The sequence below is a fragment of the Aegilops tauschii genome, chromosome 3 (genome assembly GCF_002575655.3).
Source record: "Aegilops tauschii subsp. strangulata cultivar AL8/78 chromosome 3, Aet v6.0, whole genome shotgun sequence".
NCBI classification, from domain to species: Eukaryota; Viridiplantae; Streptophyta; class Magnoliopsida; order Poales; family Poaceae; genus Aegilops; species Aegilops tauschii.
This window is the reverse complement of record NC_053037.3, coordinates 582,698,902-582,725,532: the sequence shown is the minus strand read 5'-3', so window position 1 is coordinate 582,725,532 and position 26,631 is coordinate 582,698,902. Positions and strand designations below refer to the sequence as shown.

The following is a 26,631-nucleotide window of genomic DNA, read 5'->3' as shown; positions in this document are numbered from 1 at the left end:
AGATGATGAGGCTGGTTCTTAACCTATGGAACCCTATGTTGGCATGAGGTTTGACAGCCTTCAAATTGCTAAGGATCACTACAACAGCTACGCACTACGGATGGGTTTCTCTGTCAAGATGAACACCTCTAGGCGGACACCCCACACCAATGTATTGGTAAAACAGCAGTTTTGCTGCAACAAGTTCAAGAAGCCCAAAGCTGATGATGGAGGAGCTGAGGCTCCTCCTGTCCTGGACCCTATTCCAGATCCAAAAACTATTGACAGGGATGAGGAAATGGAAGATGAACCTCCAATCTTTGCTGAAGAGTAGGCTGGTCCTAGTAAGAAGAAGAAGAAACGGAAACGCGAGACAATAAAGCAGACTCAATGCAAGGCGAAAATGTTGGTGAAGCTGATAGATGGGCGATGGGAGGTGACGCACTTTGTTCGTGACCACAATCATCCGCTCGTGAACAAACCTTCGTTGTCCAAATACTTGAGATCCCACCAAGGCATCTCACCTGATGAAAAGGAGTTTTTGCGCATATTGTATAACTGCAACTTGACTACAGGTGTGGTATTTCTATATCCCTTAAAGAATTAAGTTTCCCTCTAGGCAGTCCAATGTGCAACTGTTATGGTACTACTGTGCAACTGAAATGACTTAACTGTGCAACTGGTGTCCAACTTCCCATGCTGTTTGTATATCACTTTTGGTGCTTGTTGTGCAACTAGATTGTCTTCACTGTGCAACTACACAATCTCCTGTATGCAAAAAGTGCAAAGTGTTTTTAAAAAGGTGCAGCTAGGTGTCCATTTCCTGCAATTATCTTCTGTGCCAACACTTGTCCTATTACTGTGCAGCTGGATGTGCGCATTCATGCAACTAAAAAAAGGATATGCTGTTTGTTTTTGTATTATGCAGGACGTATGATGCATATAATGGCAGAGTTCTACGGATCTGAGATGATGGTGCCGTTCGGACCAAAGGCAATAACAAATGTGTGAACAAGTTTCCGTAGAGATGACACAAAGGAGGGTGACATGATTGAGACGATTGCGCACTTCAAGGATATACAAAAACCCGATCCAGACTTCTTCTATAAGGTAAAATATGATGAAGAGGACAGAGTTGTCAACATATTTTGGGTGGATGGCTTAGCTCGAAAAGCTTATGCTGAGGCGTACCATGATTGCATATCGTTTGACACTACCTACATGACCAACATGTATAATATGCCGTTCGCACCCTTCATTGGAATAAACCGACATGGCCAATCTTTCATGCTCGGTTGCGCGTTTGTGAGGCAGGAGTTGGCATCAAGCTTTGATTGGGTCTTCCAAACATTCCTAGAGGCTATGGGTGGCAAACCTCCTGACAACTTCATAACCGATCAAGATGGTGCAATGAGGCAGTCAATACAGAGCATCTTTCCAACCACCGTGCATCGATGTTGTCGATGCCACATCATGAAGAAGGCCCAGGAAAAAGTTGGTTGGCTGTTGTGCCGGAATCCAGGGCTCTCTGATGATTTCAACTACTGTGTTGACTTCAGCTTCACTCCAGATGAGTTTGAACAGAATTGGGCTGGGTTAATGGTGAAGTACGAGGCTATGAGACACACACACTTTGAGAAGTTGTACGAATACAGGTCAACTTGGGTGCCGTGCTACTTCGAACAGAGGTTCTTCCCCTTCCTGCAGTCTACACAGCGTAGTGAGGGATTCAACGACGTCCTAAAAAGACATGTGAACCCACACAACTCGATGCTGAACTTCGTCAAGCAATATGAAAAGATTCAGAACCACATCCTTGCCAAGGAAGGCTGCAATGATTACAGGACAGAACACCTTGAGATTGGGCTGTGGTCCAACTTCCCAATAGAGAAGCAAGCTTACAAAACCTACACTAGGGACCTTTACCGCAAGTTCAGAGAAGAGTTTCAGCTGATTGGACGTTATAATGCATTCCAAGTTGGTGATGATATATTTGAGCTCAAACCTAACCAGGAATTTGTTGCCAAATATGGTTCTCGGAACTACTTGGTGCAGGCAAGGGTGGAGGAGGGTTCCTATTTGTGTGAGAGCTGTAAAATGGACAAGGACGGCATCCTCTGTTGCCACATCCTCAAGGTGTTCACCCATATTGGAGTTGATGTCATACCGGAAAGGTACCTACTAAGACGGTGGACACCTACTACTGTACCTAGTGCGCCAGGGACTGGTTATGAGCAACCGGATGAAATGCCTCCTCAATCAAAGAAGCAGATAAGGGAGAGGAACATGATATACGATTTTCCGAAACTAGCAAAGTTTGCGAGTGGTTCTGATCCAGCACAAGCTATTGTACACAAGCATATGCGCGCAACACGTACCAAGATCGGCCACCTGAACAGGTCCAAGAAAAAGAAAAAACCAACTGCTGCCACAAGGCCATCAGATGATGGCAACCCTCGAGGACCTCCTCCACCTCCAGGCCCTACACGGCATGGTCCTCCACCTCCTCCCATGCCTGGCCCAACAAGCAGTGCCCCGCGTGCTCCTCCCAATGGCCCTACAGAGAGTACTCACGGGCCTCATCATCCAGGTAATTACCTGCCCAACACCCCCATCTAACTAGGTGTGTGATTTCAGTTGCACACATCATGGTGCCCAGTTGCACAGAACATGCTACCCAGTTGCGCACGCTATGAGCATCAAGATAAAACAACTAATTGGTTTTTCCTGTTCTGGCTATAGTTGATGGCAACCCTCGAGGACCTCCTCCACCTCCAGGCCCTACACAGCATGGTCCTCCACCTCCTCCCCCGCCTGGCCCAATAAGCACTGCCCCGCGTGCTCCTCCCAATGGCCCTACAGGGAGTACTCAGAGGGCTCATCATCTAGGTAATTACCTGCCCAACACCCCATCTAACTAGGTGTGTGATTTCAGTTGCACACATCATGGTGCCCAGTTGCACAGAACATGCTACCCAGTTGCGCACGCTATGAACATCAAGATAAAACAACTAACTGGTTTTTCCTGTTCTGGCTATAGTTGATGGCAACCCTCGAGGACCTCCTCCACCTCCAGGCCCTACATAGCATGGTCCTCCACCTCCTTCCCTGCCTGGCCCAACAAGAAGTGCCCCGCGTGCTCCTCCCAATAGCACTACAGGGAGTACTCAGAGGGCTCGTCGTCCAGGTAATTACCTGCCCCAACTCCCCAAGCAAGTGTGTGTGTGTGATTTCAGTTGCGCACATCATGGTGCCCAGTTGCTTAGAATAGGCTACCCAGTTGCGCGCGCTCTGTTAGTTCAAGCATCAAGACAAACAAACTAACTTGCTTTTTCCTGTTCTGGCTACAGGTGATTACCAACCAAGTGGCATGACGGGCCGTGCTACTACAGGTTTTCTTTTTAACTTAATTTGCACACAGCAACCAATTAGTTGCACAGCATAAGCTGTGTGGTTGCAGAGAACATCAGTCATGTTTGCACAAAAAAAACTAAACTTTTTATATGATTATTCCACAGGTGATCAAACACAAGCTCGTGATGGTCCTGCCCAGTTGGAGGCTCCATCCCCAGCACAAGCCTATGATGATTTTGTGCCTAGGGATCCTCCAAGGTCTACTACAAAGGGTAGGGCGAAGAGTCGATGATACAAATCGGCGCTGGAGCTACACCCAAAGAAGAAAAACAAATGCAGCCACTGCCAATCTACAGAGCACACTGTTGGTGTGTGTCCACTCAGGCTGCTGTGATTCTCTTGTATCATTTGTATCAAAAAAGGGAAAAAGGAAAAGAATGATGGTTTTTGAGCAATTTAGGGGGCAAAAAGTGGACACATACAGCAACTATGCTTTCTCCTCTCTAAGTTGTTTTCCTTGAATTAGTTAATGCACTATGTAAAAATGGTTGCTATTTGTGCCTTTGTTGGCAAATCATTTAATATTTACTTGTCGAACAATTGTATGCCCAGTTCTCGTAATGTGTGAACAAAAGTGATTACATTTAGTTGCAAAAGAAATACTACTAGTATGCAACTACAAAATGTTTCTAAAAATTGTGCAAACCTGAAAGGCATCGAAAAAAAGGCAAAAAGAATAAAAAAGTGTACTGACCTAGTCCTTTTCGAATCTCAGCACCTTCCTCCATGGGGCAGAGTTGTGTGGGCTGGTGACCCAATCATATGCCAGCTTCTTCCTGAGGTTGAGATCTTCCTTGGGATCATAGTTCGGCAGTAGGCTCCCGTTCCACTCAGTGGCGTTAAACAGTGCGAACAGACCACACTCATTGCTGCAGTGGGGAAAAAGAAAAAAATGTTGGAGGCTTTTAAAACCAATAAGACAATATACTCTGTGGCACTGTGCAACTAATTATGTGTACCTGTGCAACTACTTATGTGGCACTGTGTAACTAATTATGTGGCACTGTGCAACTATTGATGTTCAACTAAGAAAGTCATAAAAATGAAAAACAGATTGCAAACTAGTTTTGTGTCTTAAAAAACTAAATATTGTACAAGTAGGAAATTTTAAAGACTACAGATTGATTAAAAACTAAAGAACAATGTAATGCTTCTTGTCTTACTTGCTAATCTGCTTCGGTACGTCGATGTCAATAAGCTGGAAGTGCTCGATGCTCTGCTTTGGGTAATGCTTCCTCCATAGCTGGCGTACTGCCCCCGCATTCGTAGAGGCGGTGTCCATCAACTCAATGTCTTCTAGCTTTCTATTTGAATCAAGGACTTCGAAACGTCCGTCCCTCAGGTTGATGTTGAAGACCCAATAATGCCTGCCTCCTTCCCGGTCGTTTACATTATCGCACTCAAGAACTGGCAGCATGACCTGCATGCGTGAAAAATTCAGATACAGATACACATTGTAGGTAAGAAAAAACACTACAAAAATGAGATGTGAAAGTTGAAACAGGTTGGCAGAAGGTATTTGCCAACTAATAGATGTGTCATGTGGAAATGAACATGCTGTGAGTGCCAAATATGAGATGGATCATGTGGGCACAACACTCACCAAATCTTTCTTGTTGAGACGGTTCTTGTGTTCAAACTTCTTGTTTATCTCATTCGTATTGTAGATACCCTGATGTAAACTGATCTGCAGAAAAGTTATAAACATGGCTCAAGCACTAGGGTATGAAAATACTCCCTAGTTGGTCAACAAAAGTGGTACAAAAAAAGGAAGAGGGTATAAAGTTTTTGAAAAACTTACAGAAAACCTCAGTGGCATGACAACTTTCTTTGACCCTTCTGGTAAGTTATCCATGATGTGTATGATTCCAGTCTCAATAACAATTTTTGAAAGCCACTGCTTTGGCTTCATTGAATCAACTAACTGCTTCAAAGAAATGAAGAAATTACCATACCTGGTTATCTCAGGGTCACATAAAGAAAGAAAAAAATGTGCAATTAAAAAAATAGTTTGCAATTTAAAGCACTGTTCTGTGCAACATGCTCTGCTTGCTGTGCAACTAAGTGGGTGGTACTGTGCAACTAAAAAAAGATATGTATATAGGTTGTGGGGAGTTGGCTTGCCTGGTGTTCTCATCATCTAGTAGACTAAATAGACAGCCAACCCCCAACTAAGCAGACTAATAGACAAACCAACCTAGTACAAACAGGAAGCCAACTAGACAAACAGGAAACCAACCTAGTACTAATAGACAAACCAACTAGTGCAAAAAAGCAAAACATGTGGACAACCAACTAGTACATGGATGCAGCAAACTAATCAGGCAACTTGTGCAAACTGAACGACGCGTAGACACCCAACCTAGCACAAAACAGCAAGCAAACTAAGCAGGGAAACTAGTGTCGAGTGTAGAACACATGGACAGCCAACTAGTATAGTGATGCAGCCAACTCAGTAGGCAAACTTGTGCGCCTGAACAGCGTGTAGACAACCGACTACTACAAACAGTAAGACAACTAGTGCAACAGCAGAGCATACAGACAACCAACTAATATATGGTTGCAGCCAACTGGGAAGAACAACATAGAACTTGAACTCGACATAGAACTTGAAGAAGAACTAGGAGAAATCATGAACAGATCTCAAACCCCCTGCCATTGACAGCAACAGCCCTGGACAACGAACAACCGCTCTCCATCGCCCAATTTAAAGGACAATGGGCGCCCTGGACGTGCATCCCCTGCTAGCTTTCGAACACCGTAGCAATACAAGTGCTCGTGCCCTACCTAACGACACCACTCTGCTTTGCAATTAAAAAAACAAAAAGTGTGCAATTTAAAGCACTATTCTGTGCAACATGCTCTGCTTGTTGTGCAACTAAGTGGGTTGTACTGTGCAACTGAAAAAAGATATGTACATAGGTTGTGGGGAGTTGGCTTGTATGGTATTCTCATCATCTGCTCCTGGGATATGCCTGACCCAATACACAATGGCAGCGTAAAGCTTGTTGACTGCCTCGTTTGAGTTGAAGGTCTTCTTTTTGTTGTAATCAATGAATGGAGAACTTTGAGATGCTCCGGGCCTTATTACCCTCCTCTGTCTTCGTGCAACAGGTGGTCCTGAAGAACTGCTCGTGCCAACTGCTGGTTCTCCGCATATCGGGGTGTGGCAGCTGTCTGGTGATCCAACATCTGGCTGGTGAGCTAATCCCTTGCCAGCATCAGCAGCAATGCATCCTTCATTTGCTGTTGCTGGGTCCAACTCATCCTCGTCTATGACAACCACATTTGCTTCCCCTGTTTGTGCTGCTGGATCAAGTGTTGCAGCATGCCCAGCATCATCATCTATGCCCAGGTCGAAAGTTGGTGCATCATAGTACCCGTCACCATGATAGCTGCAAGAATTTGATCTGTGTATGGGTTGAAGGCCAGGGGCATCTTCTTGCGGCACATTCACAGGTGCATCGTTCGCTGACCTGGTTCGCAGTAATGTTGTAGTTGGCGGCCTGGGAGGCTTGCACCTGCTTACAATGTTGAACACCTCCTCTTGTGTTAATCTGTTCTGAAAATCAGCTCTTGGTGATGCAGACTTGCTTGGATGCTTTGTGGTAGCTCTTGGAGACGCCAGTTTGACAGATTGACAACCTCCTTCCATGTTTGGCATTGAAGAATCTATATGAATTGTCACCTTGGGGCTTGCGGTTGCAGTTGAGTCTTCCTGAACAACTCTACTAGTTTTGACTATGACCACTTCAGTTGGCACACTGGTATCTGCAGTTGGCACCTTTGCAGCCTGAGTTGGCACCAAACTAGCAGAAATTGGCAATCCTGCAGCATTGGCTGTGGCACGTTGTTCTGTCTCGTGTCTGGACCCCACACCTTCCCTGCCCTGTTCCTCCTTTATGCGCTTGACAATCTTTTGCTGCTTAGCTGGTTTAGGTGGGGCTATTGACAGAGGAATCTTCCCCTTGATCTGTTGAGCTCCTGTGATGGTTGTAGGCTCAACAGGTATTGCTGACACATCTTCAGTGGTGGTTGGCTCTCTGATCACTACAGTTGGCACAACAGTTTGCGCCACAGCTTCCTTGTCCACATTTATTTCTGCATCTGCCCTCGGCATCTGTTGCTTGGTTTGAGGCAACTTCGGATTCTTCTTCATTGTAACTCCTTTGCTCTTCTGGACCACATGAGGGTTTGCCACAGATACTGCCTTGCTCTTGTTGGAGCTGATATCTGGAAGTTGCTTCAAATATTCCTTGTATTTCTCCTTCGAATGAACCCAATCAAGACCCTTCCCTGCTTCCTTCATGTCAACTGGATTCTTTTCAGCCTCACTCAAGAAGAACAGATTGTGGTCAACAGCAAAATCAATCTTGTCACACAACTCTCGCTCGTGGAAATCTGGCACAGGGAAGGTGGTTGGCAAAGCTGGCTTCATGTTGCACAGCTTGAACATGTCAATGCTGCCCTGAGACTCCGCTTCATCATTTTTCTTTGACTTTGGCAGATTCTGGTCTTTCCAGCAAGTTTTGTCAATCAACATCTGTAGTGTGCTCCTGCTGCTCATTGAGTTGCTACTGCTGGCGGGGTTGGCAGATCTGGTTGTGTTGCCTCCTGTACCACCAGAACCAGGGGCATTGTCATCATCATCATCTGAACTGTCACTGCCTCCATTGGATCCCTCTTGATCATCAGGATCGGCATCCTCGTCTTCTTCCTCGTCCTCTCCTTCCCCTTCACTACCATCGATTGCTGCAGCTTTGTTTCCATCTCCTTCTTTGGCCTCATTTTCTTGTTCCTCCTCCTCTGCCTCACTATCTTCTTCCTTGCCCTCCTCTCCTTTGTCCTCCTCCTCCTCTTCCTCCTCCTCCTCTTCCTCCTCCTCCTCATCATCATCATCCTCTTCTTCTTTGTCCTCCTCCTCTGATTCATCCTCATCTGTCTCCCCATCGTCTTCAACATCTTGTGGTACTTCCATTTCATCATCTTCGTCTGACTCCTCCTCAGCGAACTCTTCTTCTTCTAGTATAGGTGAAACCCGTCTCTTCCTTTTTGGAGCACGGCGTGACGGAGCGGTTCCCGTTGATGTCTGCTGTACATATGGATCAACATCCGGTTCCTCATCATCAATCTTGGCAACTGCTTCAATGAAGGTGCCAACCTGTTCAGTTATTGCCTTGCACAAGTCATTGACCACTTTGGCAATCTTTGCCTTTTTCTGCATCAAAAAATTGAGTACTCATTCAATTATAAACAGTTTAAAAAAAAGAAATGTTGGTAAATGATCGAAACTGATTTATGCAAAAGACTTACCTGGGGATTGTACGTTAGTGGTAATTTGGATGCAACGAATGCTTGAGCTTGCAAAAGACCACCAAACAGCAGTGTCTGCTCCGTGCCCCTATACTCCTCTTTAAGCTGATATGAAAAGGAGAAAAGGAAAAGGACAAGGTTATCAAAGCAGATATTGTGTTGAAGGAAAAACAGAATGTTATAACTTGTGCAACTACAACAAAATGCTGGGCAGATAGGATTCTACATGAATGCAACTGCACAAAACCAAAAAAAAAGTGCACCCCAAGAGGTCACCTGAAAAAAATGTTTCTGCCAACTGTTATCACACATCTGTGCAACAAGATAAGTAAAACTGTGCAACTAGAAACATATGATGTCTCATACAAAAATGAACATGTGACCACATGCCAAAAATTAGAGCTACAAGATGTGCAACTACAGGCATTATTGTGCCATCTAATTACAGTTTTTGCGCAACTACCAAAAAGTGTCTACCTAAATTTCTACCAACTTGTGCAACTGAACAACATGTGCAAACAACTGCAGAGCATAAGGACAGCCAACCCCCAACTAAGCAGACTAATAGACAACCAACCTAGTACAAACGGGAAGACAACTAATGCAAAGTGCAGAACATGTGAACAGACAACTAAAAAAAGGGATGCAACCAACTGGGTAGAATTTTGATCAACTAAACCAAAAACTAGTTCAATCAGCAATTGAATTTTCTGCCAACTATTGTCACACATCTGTGCAACAACATAAGTAAAACTGTGCAACTTGAAACATGTGACCACATGCCAAACTAGAGCTACAAGCTGTGCAACTATAGGCATTATTGTGCCAACTGATTACAGTTTTTGCGCAACTACCAAGAGGTGTCGAAAAGCTGGTCTCAAAATCGTATATGCACCTACCAAGGAATTAAAATTGGTCAGAAATGAATAGAACATAAAAATAGCCACTGTTGAAAAAAAAAACAAAAGGGAACTCACTTGTAATTTGCCGAACACGCCAGGAGAGATCGTGTCCTTCTTGATCACCTTGGCAATTAGGTTACTGTCCCATGCATTCGATCGTATAGCACAGTTGCTTACTGGGATGTCATGAACGAGCGCGTCAAGGTACAGGATCTGCCGCAGAACCAAAAAAGAAAAACCAAATTTCAGTTATTATGAGGGGTATTTTTCAGAAACTATGATTGCACACAAATAAGAAAAACACATTGAAGTGCTAGTTTCCACTCACCATCAAGTGATACAAGCAGCAGCAAACAGTTTGCTTCGCCTGGTCCATGTTCCGGAAAGCTTCATTGATGTGTTCCGCTACAAAAAGGCAGATGTTCATGTTCTTGAGGTTTCCATGATCTAGCACGACTCTGTAGCACTTTGGGCTCAGCCTTAGGGCCGTGGTTGGTGCTAGGAAAGTGTTGAATGCAACCGCAAGCCAAGCCATAAAGAATGCGTCATCCGTTCTCCCCCCCCCCATATCCTTAATCATCTTGGTCCATGTACTGATCTGGGGATGATAACTTCCAAAGTCTCTCTAAATCTCCTAGTTGTATCCTTGTCAACTTTATAACTACTTTTAGACCCCTGTTAGGAAGATCAAATACCCTTTGAACACTGTCAGCATCGACACGGATACTTCCCCTGCCTGGGAACACCATTTCAGATGTCTCTGGCTGGTAGGACTGCACCAGGAATTTACTGAAGTCCCCTGGAAGTGTATCTGATAAGTTCAAGAGGCCCCCAAACAACCTTGAAACTAGCTCTGACTTCTATGGCGAGGATAGCGATCTGTTGAACTTCACAAACCGCCCTGGTGATGCCCTTAACCTGCCAGCTTGTGATGGTCGCTCCACATCTTCCCGGGCGGCCACCTCAACTCCTTCAACGCTGGCCTGATGATGAAAAAATAAAAAAAATAAACACAGGACAGAAAACTGAACTGTGAAAAAACTAGCAATGATCATGTGGATCAGTATTGCAAAAACTATATAAACATAAAATGGATCATGCCAACTGATATGGTGTTTTTGTGCAACTAAGAAAGCTCATCATGGCAACTGAAGACTACTAGTGTGCAAACAACAAGAAAACTAGGAAAACATACTAGACCTGACAACTACAGAAAATTCTAGGGGATGTGCAACGATAAAGCATGATGTTGGAAAGAAGATAACAACAACTAAAAGAAGGTTTGCAAGAAACAGTTCAATAGCTCATAAACACATGCAAAAAACCACATACCTCAGCATCTGCTGCGGAAGATGAGGCATCTCCTCCACCAACTGCTGCCTGCACAAAAATGGTGACAAATGATGTCAACTACAAGGATAGCCTCAGATCAAAACCTAATAAATGTACCTGGGGTTGATCATATTTTTTGGCAAGATGACAAGTGATGTCAACTACAAGATGGTAATTGAGCAACTAGAACAAAAATAGTTGTGCCAACAGCATCATAAATTCATCAGCCCCAAAAAACCCGAGAAACATTGATATTCAAGGATTTACTTACCCTAGTAGATGATTTAGCTCGCCCTGCTGCTGCTGCACGTTTAGTCCTCTTTACAACCCGAAACCGATCAACATCCTAAAAAACTAAAAAAACATGGGTGTGGGGGAAAAATTTATTATATGACCCAAAATAAGGTGAATGTGTAATCAGCATGCCCGTACCTCAACTTCCTCTCCCTGCTCAACACTACGTTTTGGGCGTGGCTGGCGATTAGCAGCACGCTTTGTCCTCCGGCGAAGGGAATGACTTCCAGAACCCTAATTAAGCAACCAAAAAAACATGAAAATAAGGACATAAGCATACATGGATAAGTTGAAAACAACTCAAATATGCAGAAAAAAATGAGAAAAATACATCTCCTTCATTGCCATCAACTTCTCCTCCTATTATAACCATTTTTAGCCTGTGGGGAAAATACAAGAAAAGAAAACATAGTTAGAAGATGCGCAAAATGATGTACAGAACCAACTAGTACATGGATGCAACCAACTAATCAGGCAACTTGTGCAACTGAATGACGCGTAGACAGACAACCTAGCACAAAACAGCAAGCAAACTAAGCAGGGCAACTAGTGTCCATTGTAAAACACATGGACAGGCAACTAGTATAGTGATGCAGCCAAATCAGTAGGCAACTTGTGCAACTGAACAACGTGTAGACAACCAACTAGTATAAACAGTTAGGAACAGTAAACCAACTAACCAAGACAACTAGTGCAACTGCAGAGCATATGGACAACCAACTAATATATGGATGCAGCCAACTGGGGAGAATTTTGTGCAACTACAAACATATACAACAAGTTCAATCAGCCATTGCATTGCACACAGCATGCGCACATCTAACAAACAGCAACATGAACTCAGCATAAAACTTGAAGAAGGACTAGGAGAAATCATATAAACCAACTAAAGTTTAACTGTGGCAAAGTAATAACTAGGCAGAAAATAGTTAACTAAAGGCAACAAGCTCATTATGATAACTTGTGCAACTGGGACAAAACAGAACTTGTGCAACAAGAATATACAATATTGGAAAATTGGCAGGCATTGTAACTAATTTGCACAAATAATGGACCCTGGTTGCACACAGCAGGGGAAACACACATGAAGAACCACATACACAACAAGACTGACAGATTGGGTAGACCATATTAGCAACTCGAACACGAAAGCAGAGCAACTTGTGCAACTCAAAAACAGCATATATACAGCCAACTAGTATATGGATGCAGCCAACTAATTGTGCAAATGAACAACATATAGACGGTCAACCTAGTGCAAAACAGCAAACCAACTAAGCGGGACAACTAGTGCAGGTGTAGAACATATGGATAGCCAACTAGTAAAAGTGATGCAGCCAACTGAGCAGGCAACTTGTGCGACTGAACAGTGTGTAGACACCCAACTAGCACAAACTGGTGCAACTGCGGAACATAGGGACAGCCAACTACTATATGAATGAAGCCAACTGGATAGAATTTTGTGCAACTAATAAAAAATCCTCTCTACCTAAATCTTTGTACAACAACTTCAAATCAGCCAATACATTGCGCACAGCATTACGCACATCTAATAATATATGTACAACAACTTCAAAATCAGCCAACTGGGTACATCAACTTGTGCAACCGGACTAAAAATTAATACCAACTAGTTCAAACATATATCCAACTAAGAACGAACAACTTGTGCAACTGGAACACAAGTGTCTACCAACTACGCAGCAACTTCTGCAAACTCGAACACAACTAAGAGACAGCAAGTTCACAGAACCGCAAATGCATAGCCAACCAGTTCATAAACTTCCCGCAGCGGCCATGAACAACGAATCAAGGACGAATCGTGGGACAAAAACCACCACCACTGCCGCACAAAAACGAAGCAAAACACAGCAAGGGCTCCCCCTCTATGCAGGCCCGCCACATCCGCCACCCGTCGACCTAGACACCACCTCGCCACCGGCGACGAGACAGAGAGAGGGAGGATAGCAGAGGGCAGTCGCGGACGTCTGCCTCGAGCGCAAATCCAACAACCACCTGCACCAACAACAAACGCATTCCCCCACGGATCCCCACCATTACTGTCCCTTGCTGCCGCACAGATCCAATGACATAAGAGTCGAACGGAAGCACACCCATCCCACCCGAAAAGCGTCTACACCAAAACGACCGTGCGAGGAAGTTGATGCCACAAAAACCGCAGAAACCCTAGGAATCCCAGCCCGCCATTTCCGCCGCCGCCGACCTCGAGACGACCTAGACCCCCGGCGACGAGACAGAGAAAGGAGAGATGCACCGGGAACCTGCAACGCCGACGAGGACCAGCAGCGAATCCCCCCGCAGTCCACCGGAGATTTGGAGAGCCGCGGCGCGATTTCGCCGCGGAGCGAGAGCGAGGGCGGAGGAGAGGAGCGGAGAATGGGGGAGGAACATGAGAGAAAGGGGGGAGAAAGGGCGAGAACGGCTCGCGTTTCGAAAATGGCTACCCACGATCTACGCCACGCCCGCTTACATGTGGGTCCACGCTCGTCCGGATGCGGACAAAACCGCCGACGATCGCGCGGTTGCACGAAACCGACCAGGCGACACCTGGCGCTCGCGCGAGGCCGATCGCAAGCGATCGTGCGGTCGCGGGCCGGCCGCCCGGTTCGTCTAGTTGGTGTGCGGCCACTTTTTAGATTTTAGGTTTATTGATAGTTGAGACGTCCACAAGAACTTATTCTACCGTGCACTGCGTAGCCGGGAGATCGGTGGTTTGTACGGGGCTTGCTGGCCACTCGCCGCCGTGCATGACAGCAGCAAGACGAGCGATGAGACGAAAACACGATGGAGCACATAGTTGTTGGGAGTACTGTGGAAAAGCTTGGCTTGGACAGACATTTTCTGCACTCGATCCATAGTAGCTTGGGATCTAAGAGGAAGATGACTTCTCTGAATGGCTAGCTACTCGATCTGAATGTATTTGTACTGCTTACTCGCAGAGTTTGTTAACTGTGAACTGATACTTCACGATCTTGAGCGTGAATTTTGTAGGGCTTAGTGGTTCTTGTTATATGATACCGAGGAGTTGACAATACGTAACAAAGACGTAAAGTCAGGATCTCTCAAAACCTTGTGCTGATCTGGTCCAATTTCATCTCTTTAATCACTAGTATATATATGCTTTGTAAATATAGTAAATTACAATTAAATCCATTAGTGAAAAAGGCGTGCTAAAACTTAGTAGTAGTCGCCTAATTTCTTCCTCAGTACACACTCAATTTAATTATAGAGGTTGTTTCTTTTGAAATTGCACTCGATCATGCCTTTTTGTTTTCTAATTTTATGTTTCATGTAGCTCACAGTCTTCTTCACGATTTACACTTAGATTTCACAATGTTTATTTGTTGTCTGTGTGCACGATCAAGGTACGGATCAACACGGATTGATCCGCTGTGTTCGGCTTCACGGCGTGGATCCACGCGGATCGTTGTGCTGCGTTCAGCTTCACGGCGTGGATCCACGCAGATCCAGTCAGCCCTGGGTTCGGGGTAATGCGACTGCCGCTGTAAAACATGCCGATTTCGGTCAAGGTGAACGGTGACGGCGTCTTTGACGTCGTTTCCTTGTCGAGACATCGTCGTTGCAGTCTACATCACCTTGCTCGGGCTGCTCCCAGGGGAACCCTAGATATGGGTCTCTCGGATCGGACTATGACAGCGCCTTCGGTGTCATTCTCCCTTCTGAGGGCATCATTTTGGAGCAGCTGCTGGTTGGAGGGCCCCATAGGTGCAGTGGTGTTGCATCGTCCACATGGACAACAGTGGGTCTCGGCGGCGTGGCGCCGTGGAGACTCGGTGTTCGACACGTGTTGTTAGACGCGCGCGGGATGGTGATGCTGTGTCGCGTTGCGGTGGCGCCGAAAACAGAAAGGCCTGGCAAGGTCAATGCATTGATCCCGCCTGAAGATGGCGGCGGCGGTGGAGTGTGAACATGCGGTGCATGTTGAGGGTCTGCTAGACCAGTTGATGGTCTCGGCTCGTTGTTGGGTGACTTGATGAGTCCAATGGATTAGATGGTGTGCGTTGGTGTAAGGTCAAGATACATCACCAAGCTTATAGGTGTAGCGACAAAGGTGGCCACGAAGGTGATTTTGGATTGATTCGTGTATTTGATTTGTCGCACATTGTTAAATAATCACCTCTTTTTCAAGAAAAGGTCTGTGTGCACATAGCAGGGTACGTTGATTAGTCAAAGCTGTCTTTAGTGACCATGTGGTTCTCTGAAACCCTAGTCTTTTCGGATCCATGTGGTTTTCTGGTATGTCAGAAATATAAGTCATCACCGGGTAGTAGATTATACATATAAAATCAAAAAAATTAAGCTTACTGACTAAACAGATGCACATAGAGATTGAATAGAACAGACCTTTAGAATATGAGCGCAATGAAGGCTCATATGTTCATACTGGCTGCATTCACAATTAAATTTTTGAAAATCATTAGCAGTTGATAGTGTGTAAGCAGGGCATCACCACTTCTCTCATTGTACAAGTTTCCCATGAATTGTTTTGTACGGTTTGTTTGGAATGATAACCTAAACTTGATAGTCTCCAGATTCATGTATGTAATTTTGAAACATCTCAAACATTTTGCGTGTATATATTTTGCTAGCATGTCCCTCATGTGGATTATTAGCTTTTAAGACAACACCGCTTTGCAAATAAAAAGAAGCAAAGTTATAAAGAATGAAGCTGGTGTAAAATCTGAAACAATAAAAACATATATAACTAATGAATAAAACCTTATAAGGCTTGTTTTTTTATCTTCATAACTTTCCTCGGATGCTCGGCAAATTACATTTTTTGGTATTGTTTGACGAATTTGTGCATTGGAGAAAGAGCAAGTATATTAGTATTCAATAAATGGTTTGCACTTGCGCTATGTTGTGTGCTCGTCTGCTTTGCACAAAAAATTCCAGCAAAATATGGTTTGGCCCACTTATGTCCAACATCAATGCACTGTATAAGGAAGGTGTTGTTCTCTAACTTGTATTTTTCAATAACCATTGCCCAACCTAACTCAAATTCATCCAAGACGAGCATATGATTCACCAATTTATCGAAGTCAGCATGAAAGTCATTTTTAGCGAGTAATATGATCCAACTGATTCTTTAGCTTTTTGAAGAACATGCTACTTGCACCACCTATGTGTTGTATTTGGCATTACCAAGCCAATAGTAATCTCTATTTCTAAATATTGTTCTGCATCATGAAGTGATGAAGTATTAGGTGTGTAACAACATTGTAAAATGTATAAAAGGACAAAAACGTAAGAAAACTAAAATTAACCTGTCAGTATAGTAACAGGATGAAAGCACAAGTGCTCCCATGGTGGTTTTGGTAATTAATGTCAACATATCTTTTGTTGGACTAATAGTTTTATTTAGTATATTTCAGACAAGTTCAACAGTGGCATGGCAAGGACAAGAGGATATGGACCCCCTTCAAAATGCTAAAGACATGGATTGGCAAAATCTCAAGACTCTACATCTTTTATTAAGTGATCCAAGATCGCATTGAGTCCATAGAAAAGCCAATACTATTAAAAGGGGATGAAGTTTTGATCATGGTCTATTTGCTCAAGTGCTTAGTGATATTGCTCCAAAACCCTCAACCACTTTCTATATCCAAATATATCCAAAACTCTACATTCCAACTCGGCCCCACCGAAACTTCTCTATCCAGACCCACTGAGTTCATCTGGACACTGCCACAGCCAAACACTAACAAATCGGAGTCACCGATATGATTTCGGTCACACCGGTTTGGCCTGCCCAACTCTCTGTAACTTGTTGCAATAATTTCGGTCACACCAAGTTTTGCAATAGGTCACACCAAGATGGCTTGCCAAACCTTTTGTAACCAGTTGCAATTATTTCGGTCCCCCCGAGTTCTGCAATCGGTCACACCGAGACGGCTTGCCAACCTTTCTATTGTCGTATTGCTTCATTTTGGTTCTACCGAGTTGATGCAATCGATGCCACCGAAACGAGGCCTGCCTTTGCCATTGCACATTGGTCCCTCCAAGTTGTTTTCAGTCGGTCCCACCGAGACCTCCAATGTTCATATCTTTTACACATGTCGGTGCCACCGAGATTTCTGATCGGTGCCACCGAGTTGGGTCAAAAGTGTGTAATGGTTGGATTTCATGTGGAGGCTATATATATATACCCCCCTCCACCCCATCTTACTCAGTAAGAGAGCCATCAGAACGTGCCTACAACTCCACTACTCATTTTCTGAGAGAGAAGCATCTACTTATGTGTTGAGATCAAGAGATTTCATTTCTACCATTTGAACCTTGATTTCTAGCCTTTCCCAAGTTGATTTCCACTCAAATCCTTCTTCCACCATAGCCAAATCTGTGAATGTGGCCAGTATGAGATGGATGTTGGGGTCACCCTCAACTTGTCGGTGAGCACCGCCAACTAGTGGGATCGACACGAAATGGTAAGACGACGGGAATCAACGGTGGCGGAGTGAGTAGAGCGGGGACAACAACAAGGTTAAGGAAAGGATATGATGGAAAACATAGAACAGGAATCATGTAACCCACTAACTAAATGGCCATGGCTCCATGTGTCAGAGAAAATATAGAGAGAGCGATTTTAGAGAGTATGACAAACCAATGTGCTTAAGAAGTACTCCCTCCATTCAAGAATGTAAGGTGTGTCCATTTTCGTATTGATTTTTTTCTCAAAACTTGATCAAACATGCACATGTTTGAAAAAACTAATACACCTTATATCTGGGAACAAAGGGAGAGTGAGGCATTTTGGAGGCCGAGCTCCACGGACCCCTTTATTTTTGAAAAACTCAAATTTCAAACTTTTAGGTTTAACAAAAACTGAAAAAAGTATACAAGTACACACAGATGAAACATATATGTGTGTAAAAATTCAGGATGAAATACCTTGAAATTTGACCTGTGCAAAAAAGACTAATTCATTAACTTTGAGGATGAATAGTATCATGTGTTGAAAAGACAAGATTTTTTTTTGCACAACCTTCATTTCAACGTATTTTGTCCTGAAAATTTACAGACATATACATTATGCCTTCATGTATATGTGTGTTTTTTCATAATTTTTTGAAATCTGGAAATATGAATTTTGATGAAATTTAAAAAACGCTTTTGGAGGCCTCCATGGAGCTCGTCTCCAAAAGGCATTTTTTTCGACGAACGGAGTACTACGTAGAATGCCTTAATAGTTTTGGAAGATCGTCTACGATTTTCGATAACATGCTTTCAGGGAACTGGTTTTCCTTTGATCTTGTTAAGCAGCATAGCAAACCATAACTTTGTTTGTTTGGTTTTGTCCAACTAACATAATGATATCTAAAATTTGTTCTAATAAAATTCAAAAACCAAGTTTTTTTTAGAAAAGTATGTGTTTATGATATCCTCAGTAGTCTTTATCCTACTTAGGTTGATCTGATTTCTACATCTGCCCATCTGTGTCGAGAAAATGTGAAACACGGTTACCAACAAACCAGTTCAAGGCTTTTCTAATCCAAGCATGATTTTCTATAAGCATATTCTTAACCAAATTATGAACTAACTTTTCAAAAGTACTTGCTAAAACAAGTTTTGTTAGAACTGATTGCTAGTCCAACCCAAAACAAAAAACCCGATTGCTACTACTAGTTATGCAAATAATCAGTAAACTATTATAGAGGCTGCAGAGAGTTCTTCGGAGTAATGACATGCCTATTCGGGCATCTTTCCCGACATTACATGCCCGTGACAGCCCGCCACATCACAATTGGATTTGTGCCCCCGTTTCCTTGATTATCTGGCCCGACCCGGTAAGTTATCTCAGGCAATGCCAGCCCTACATGTGCGAACTATGTCCTGCCCGTACCGATTCCTATTAGGAATCGCCTACTAGCGGGCGCCTATCCTGCCGGCCCTACATCATAGCGAGCGTGCTTTTTTTTCTTTTGTCTTTTTCCAGTTTTTTCACTATTTGGAGTATAGTTTTCCTCGGGTTTTCTCTATTTTTGGATTTTTTTTTTCTTCTTTATGTTCCTTTCTTCAGTTTTTCTCATTTTTTATTTTCCGTTTTGCTTTTTCTTTCTTTCTTTGGTATTCATCGGCTTTTGTGTACCTTTCTTTGGTCTTAATCGGGGTTGTTTCAACATTTCTACATTTTCCATAAGCGTTGTAAATTTTTCACATATAGCAGGAATAATTTTGTTGTACTCATTTAACATTTATCTAATACATGATTAATATTTTTGTAAAATATATGTCATCTTGTCTACTTTCTTTCATACAAATTGTACATTTTCCATATACATTTTTTTTTAGATTTGCTTAAAATTTTGAAATACATGATTCACATTTTCCTTAAATACTTCTTTTGAATATTTTTTTCAAATATGTGTTAAACATTTTTTCTGAAATACAAATTGAAAAAAAAATTGTATGAGACGATACATTTTTTTTGGAACTATATGAACCTTTGTTTACACTGAATACACGTTTTTGCAAAAGTGTCACTAAAATTTTGTTTCAAACATGTGAACATTATATTCTAAATGTAACATACCATTTTTTGAACGGTACAAAACAAAGCTTTTTTGAATTACATGAACAATTTTGAATTTATAACATTTTTAAAATGTCATGTACACATTTTTTAAAAGAGTGTATATTTTTGAAATGATCATACATTTTTTTGAATGGTAAAAACATTTTCTAAAACATAGGCGAACATTTTTTTCGACACCACATCTACATTTTCTTACACTGCATTTACTATTCTTTTTCATAATATGTAATTTCATCAAACACGCATGACGTCACCCTGACACGATTATGTATTGGCCCACTGCCAGCTAGCTGTAGGCGACGGTAGAGTGCGGTTCGCTCGTCCTCTTTGCCACAAGATGTCGCTCTTTCACAGAAGCGAGCATGCGACCGAAACTCAAATAGGCGGGGCCATTAGCTACAATACGTGGAAGAGAGATACCGATTTTAGGAACCTTTCAGAATGTTCTTGACCGGTTTTTTACTAGGTTTTGGGAACTATGTCAAAGGTTCTGGTACTGTTTTTCTTTTCTCCTGTTAGGTATTTCCGCCTTTTTTTGGCTTTTCTGTTAGTTTTTTATTTTAGTTGTTTCTTTTTTACTTTTCACAATTTTGTTACCTTTTCTTTCTTCTTTTCATTTGGTTTTCATTTATTATTATTTTTTCAAAAAAAAATTGTGCATTAAACTTTGTTCTATGAAAATTCAAAAAATGCATGTGTTTTCCAAAAGAGTTCGTAAATTTAAATTAATGATTCTATTTTGAAAATTGTTCAGAAAATTCAAAAAATGTTCACATTTCTGCAAATACTGAATTTTATACAAGGTTCCTATCTTTTTAAATTTGTTCATATATTCAAAAATTGTTTGCGTTTTTCAAAAATGTTTGAAACTTTCAGAAAACATTCTCGTTATTTATAAAACAACATTATAATTTTTAAAATGCTCCTGATTTCAAAATTTTCCATAGGTTCAGAAGTTGTCGTTTTTAAAAAAGTGTTTGCATTTTCGGAAAAAAAATGTCAGAATCTTAAAAAAAAATTCCCATTTTTCAAATTTGTTCATAATTTGAAATAGTGTTTTTATTTTTGAGAAATATTCACATTTTTCGTAAATTTTTATGAATTTTTAAATGTTTCTGTTTTCGATTATTGTTAGAAATTCAAAATATGTTTCCCCTTTCGAAAATGTTCAAAATTTTGTCTGAATGTTTGTATATTTTATTATTTGTCTTTAAATAAATTGTTCACAATTTATTGAAAAATTGTTCTAAAAAATTTCAATTGTGTTCGGTTCTGTCAAGGCATTTAGTTGTCAGTTTTTCGGTTTGTCCATTATTAACTTATTCTCTCATGTGGTTAAGTGGCTAACAACACCCGTACAGCCGCCTGTTGTTGTCAAGAGTTCGATTCTGTGTGGAGGCGCCTTTTTTTGGATTTTTACATTGTGTAGTACTACTACATGTCGCGCTAGCCATAACATTAGCCAACGGGCCGGCCCAATCGGGGGCTTTGCGTGTGCATCGTCACCCTGTTTGTCGCAAAATGCAACATATAGGAGCTCTCGGTTGGCACATAGTCGCTTCCAACACTACACGTTTTGTGATCTGGCCGTGTTCATGCTTGGGCCGTGCTTTATGATGGATTAAAAACATAGCCCTAGTCTCAACATTAATTAATTGAAAAACTCTTTTGGTGGTGACTTGGACCAGTGAACTGATGAGTATCTTGTAAGCCCGAGTTACAAAACTTAGTTATATATTTTATACTTAAATAATTTGGAACTTGGAAAAAGACTTGAAACCTTTTAACTCGTATCTTTCTTATATTATACTCTCTTTGTATCTCTTTATTTTGCATATTAGTTTATGTTATAAGTCAGACTTTCTAAAGTTCGATCGTATTTATAAAAACATATCAACATCATCCACTATGAAATTATTTTGGACCTCACTATCTGGGAACCGTTATGTTGATAGAGATAAATATGAACACTTCATCTCCTTCTCACATGCACATGCATGCATGCACTAGAGAATAAAAAAAAGGTGATGTCATCCTACATTCCCCTCATTTTTAAAATTTAAAATATTTGTAGATCAAACCGTTGGTCCGATTCAAACCCATTTTCACCATTAAATTCGCTACGAAGACACCTTCAAAACTAGTTCCCATGTTAGTATATTCTGATGAGTTTTGGGGGGTCAAAAATTATCACAACTGGGCTACATAACTGACCACACATGTGATATGTAAGTTACGATGATGTTTATATAGAAGTTACAAGGCATAAAAATTGCCCCTCACCCCTCAACATTCTCCCACGTGCACATGCATGCATGCAGTATATGACAAAATGTGATGTCATCTTAAATTATCCACCTTTTGAAAGTTCAAATGTTTTGTAGCTCAATACATTGGTCCAATTCAAAATTTCTTTTGGCCATTAAACCTTCCACGAGGAGACCTTCAAAAGTAAAACCCATGCTGAAATGTTCCCACGACTTTTTTGGGATCAAAAGTTACCATGTTTTGTCTATGTAAATTACCATGCCTGTGGTATATAAGTTAACATGTTGTTTACACAGAGTTATCGGGTACAAAAAATAGATCCCAAACCTTCTCCCCACATTCATCGGCATGCATGCAATAAAAGACAAAAACTGATGTCATTCTAGATTCGTCTCATTTCAAAATTTTAGAATGCTTTGTAGTTTAAATCCTTGGTCCGATTCAAAATTTATTTTTATCATTAAATCCATTGCGATGAAACCTTTGAAACTAGATCGCATATTGGTATGTTTTGACGACCTTTGTTAGTCAAAAGTATCAGCTGCGGTAAGTAAGTTATCAGGCATGTGGTACGTAAGATATCGTGATGTTTACATAGAAGTTACCGGGCATGAAATGTCAACTTATTTTGCAAAGTGTCAACGCTTTTGTAGATTGAAAGTTTTTAGTCGGTACTATAAGACTTACCCATAATGGTCCATGTGTTGTTATCGGCAAACAATATGATAGTTGTCGGATTACTCATGGACAGTTATCGATCCCCAAACTAGATCTCCACCACAAACACTAATGTAGCTAGCTACATGACTACTACGATGGTGAATGCGGCCTAACACTTTGGACAAACTTTGCATGGGCAACTGGTAACTATATTTATCTCATATTGGTAACTATAGCATGTGCATCCTGATAGCCACATAATCGATGTGTTGATAAATGTAGCATGGGTGGCCTAGTAACTTTAGCATGAGCAGTTTGATAACTATGACATGATCTGCTTGGTAACTACAACATGATTAGCCTGATAACTTCCACCTGGGCAGACTGGTAACTATAACGTAGGAAACCTGGTAACTTAAGCACGAGTAGTCTAGTAACTTTAGCATGCATAGCCTATACATGTGTATTCCCCCCTCCCCGACCCATCTCACATTGGAATACTATGAAAAAGTGGTTCGATTTTACCTCGAGATGACCCACCACGTCCCCTTTGTCGACATGCCCTACCTCTCTGATTGCATCTCTTCTAGTGCCACATCTTGAATCCTGCTTGCCTCACCTTGGGCAATTTTTTCTAAAAAAAAAGCTAGACACACATAACAAGAGAGAGAGAGAGAGAGAGATAACATCGCCTAGACCCAAAAAATGGAGAACCAAACAGAAAAATCGCCTGAGAAATCCTGCGGGGTTCCAGATTAATTTTCCTGAATATTTCATTGTTTTTATTTGTTATTGTGGATGTTGATACTTTTATATATAAATTTCATCAAACTTTATAAAGCTTGACTTAAGAAAAAAAATATCATGTGATGTTTGACTTAAGAGAAACTTTACAAAGTTTAGAAATGTTGACTTAAGATAAAACTAATATCCGAATGGAAAAAAGACAGAGAAGGAAAGAGAGTAACAGTGTTGCTACTTGCCCAATTGTTTGAATATATCAACCACACACAAACAAGTGCAATTTTGTAAAATGGGATGAATATCTCTTAGCTAGGCAAGATGGAACCGCGTGCCAAATGTCGTAGGCCTAACACCATAATCAAGATCAGCCACACTGAGCATCCAATAAGTGGTAGACTTCAGTAGAGATACAGATTTATTATCACCGACCATAAAATGTCTAGGCGCTGCGAGTGGTGAAATTGAACTGGCCGCACTGCGTGAAGGACGGCAGCCTCGCGAACCCGAGCCGCTTCTTCTTCATGTCGAACTCCAGCACGGTGTTCTCCATCTGGAACCCTCCGATGAGCACCGACGGCGCGCTTCCGTCCCCGCCCTTCACCCCCTGCATCTGCACGAACGCCAGGCACGCCGTCGTGGGCCCCATGTCCACCATCAAGCTCAACCCGTCCATCCTCCAGTTCTTCCCGCCGCCCAGCGTCAGCGTCACGGCCGGCACCAGGTACCCGGTCCGCGTGTTGGCCAGCGTACGCGTATCGTAGCACAGCTGGAACGGCGCATAGGGCTTCACCGCTTTCGCCACGGGCCCGCCCTGCGCACCCTGCCCCGCCAGGGCCTTGGTGAACGCGTCCACCAACGGGAGGAACACGTCGGAGCGGAGCAGGGTGAACGGCGACCTCGTGCAGAGCACTGCGCCGCCGGTGGCGAGCGCCTGCGCCGGGACGGGCACGCTGGCGCTCTCCACGGCTATGGACTTGATCGTGATGTAGTGCGCGGGGTTGCCCTTCTTGGCGACGAGCGGCGTGTAGGCCAGCTCCTTCGTGTAGTCCCTCTCCGGCTGCGCCATGAAGTGGAGCGGGCCGCCGCCGAAGACGGCCACGCCGGGGTCGCTTGAGAGGCCGCGGGGCAGACAGAGGAGGAACTTGTTGGAGACCTTCTGCGCGGACGCCACCTGCGCCGGCAGCGCCAGGTCGGAGCCCGCGAGCCCCGCCACGCCCGAGGCGCCCTGCGGCAGCGACTCGAGGAGTTTGCTCGGCGCGCACGCGGCCACGGCCCGCACGTTCACCTGGCTCACCGGGTTCTTCCCGTCGGTGGTGTTGGCGACGAACCTGGTGTGGATCAGGTCCCCGGCCGCGCACGCGCCGGTGACCGGGTTGTACGGGAAGGCCCTGCATACCTTGTGACTGGGGTCGCAGAGCTTGTCAGCCGCGCTCTCGCTGCAGCTCGGGACGTGGTACTTGTTCGCGAGCCTGCATGTGTCGCTCTTGCACGGGAACGCCGCCGGCAGGTGGTCGGGCGCGCACGTCGACCAGACGAGCGGGCCGGCGGTGTCGACGACGATGTTGGCGCCGTAGTGGAATGGGATGGTGTAGAGGCGGGTGGCGGGGTCCTTGGTGACCGGGGCGAGCACCGACCGAACACTTTTGCACGACGCCGGCCACGCTAGCACGGCTAGCGAGACGGCCAGGACGAGGACGGGGAGCCGCGCCATCTTTCTTGGCTAGAGAAGTTCGGTGGTTGGTGTTGACTTAACTTGCGAGTGTGTCATTCCGTCGGTGGGTGCGACCTTGTTTTTATACCGGAGGTGAGGCATGTGCGATCTCTCGAGTCTCGGCACCGGAATTAATGGCGATTTCCCGTCGACGATGAGGAGTGTACTATAGAAGTAGTTAAATTGTTTTCGTCTGCCACGGTGTCGGATCTTGCTGCGGCGTGCACAGGAAGGTGTGCATGCATGGGCGCGATCGATGCAGCGTGAGACTGAGTGACCGAGTGCAACTGGAAAGCCCATGTTATCTATCTGTCCATTTCTGTGCACAGGAAGGTGCTTCCATGAGATGCATTGACCTTCTGACAGATCGCACCGACGAGGAGGATTCCGATGCACGCCATCAATCTTTTTTTTTTTTTGAGGGGTTGCACGCCATCAATCAAGCATCCGGAGAATCAAGACTACCAATGAGTACTCGGCCCAAATCTAAAATTCTCAAATCTGAAAGTTTTATTTGCGTTGCATGGTAAGTGTGCAAGTATAGTACCATACTGCTCGTTAAGAAGAGTAGCATGGTTATCGAATTAGGTGAATCGCATTCGAGTTTGGCCGAATGCTATGCATCTTGTTGTAAGAACTAGTAATGTTTCGCATGGCAGTGCAGTGTCTATCTTTGGGTGTACGTGTTAATATTCGATCTCACTATGGACGTGTTTTTCACTTTGAAAGAGTTCTTCCATCACGTGTCGGTTGGGTATTTTCATTCTCCCAAGCGTCCTCTCTATGTTGAGGAGATGCAGAGTAGAGAGGCTACATAGAAAAGACACAACAGTAAACATAATACACACGTTCTGTCGGAGTTCGTAGTGTTGAGTTGCTTGTCCGGCGACCCCATCCTAGCGACTGCGTGCATATATAGCCCTCCAAACCGTGTCCCTTGAGAATCTGCACCAAGTGAGGTATGTCCGCCTGCTTCCTCTATGATGGACGGCCACCTCGTCTTCACCACCATGGATGATGAAGCTATAGCACGAGAGTTTTTTGTGAACTCTCTCATGTTCTGAACCTCTCTCGGTTGACATGTGCCTTTGGTCCATTTGCATATGTGCTAGATGTTTCTAGTCGACTTTATAAAATTTTCCATGTCATTAATCTTGTGCTAATGCTAATCTAGATTAAACTGAACTAAAAACTGCCTAATAAAACATACATGAATAACCATTCAAATCAGTTGCACCTCTATAAGCTAATGAGATGTTAAAATTAAAGCTTACTTAGTTGAGAGAAATGGTCCATGGTCAGTGCCACAGGATGTTACAATAGATGCTAATAAAAAAATTGGAGCCTGGTTAGTGATAACTTTCTCACAGTTTGCCACGCTAGTTTTGCCACACTTGTATTATTGTCGTGGATAAAATCCTGGTAATACTACGGGG

General features: G+C 43.3%; 2 protein-coding genes across 2 annotated transcripts; one reads left to right on the top strand and one right to left on the bottom strand.

The window, feature by feature from the left end:
- Window positions 1–1,026: 1,026 nt before the first annotated feature.
- On the top strand, window positions 1,027–3,353 carry LOC109741685 (protein FAR1-RELATED SEQUENCE 5-like). The gene is made up of 5 exons (XM_020300758.3): window positions 1,027–2,328; window positions 2,423–2,569; window positions 2,722–2,772; window positions 3,020–3,166; window positions 3,330–3,353. The coding sequence occupies exons 1-5, from the start codon at window positions 1,027–1,029 to the stop codon at window positions 3,351–3,353; spliced, it is 1,671 nt and encodes a 556-aa protein (XP_020156347.3).
- Window positions 3,354–23,716: 20,363 nt separating this feature from the next.
- On the bottom strand, window positions 23,717–25,275 carry LOC109741709 (chitinase CLP-like). Its single transcript, XM_020300777.4, has one exon. The coding sequence runs from the start codon at window positions 25,193–25,195 to the stop codon at window positions 23,924–23,926; it is 1,272 nt and encodes a 423-aa protein (XP_020156366.1). The 5' UTR covers window positions 25,196–25,275; the 3' UTR covers window positions 23,717–23,923.
- Between the last annotated feature and the right edge of the window lie 1,356 nt (window positions 25,276–26,631).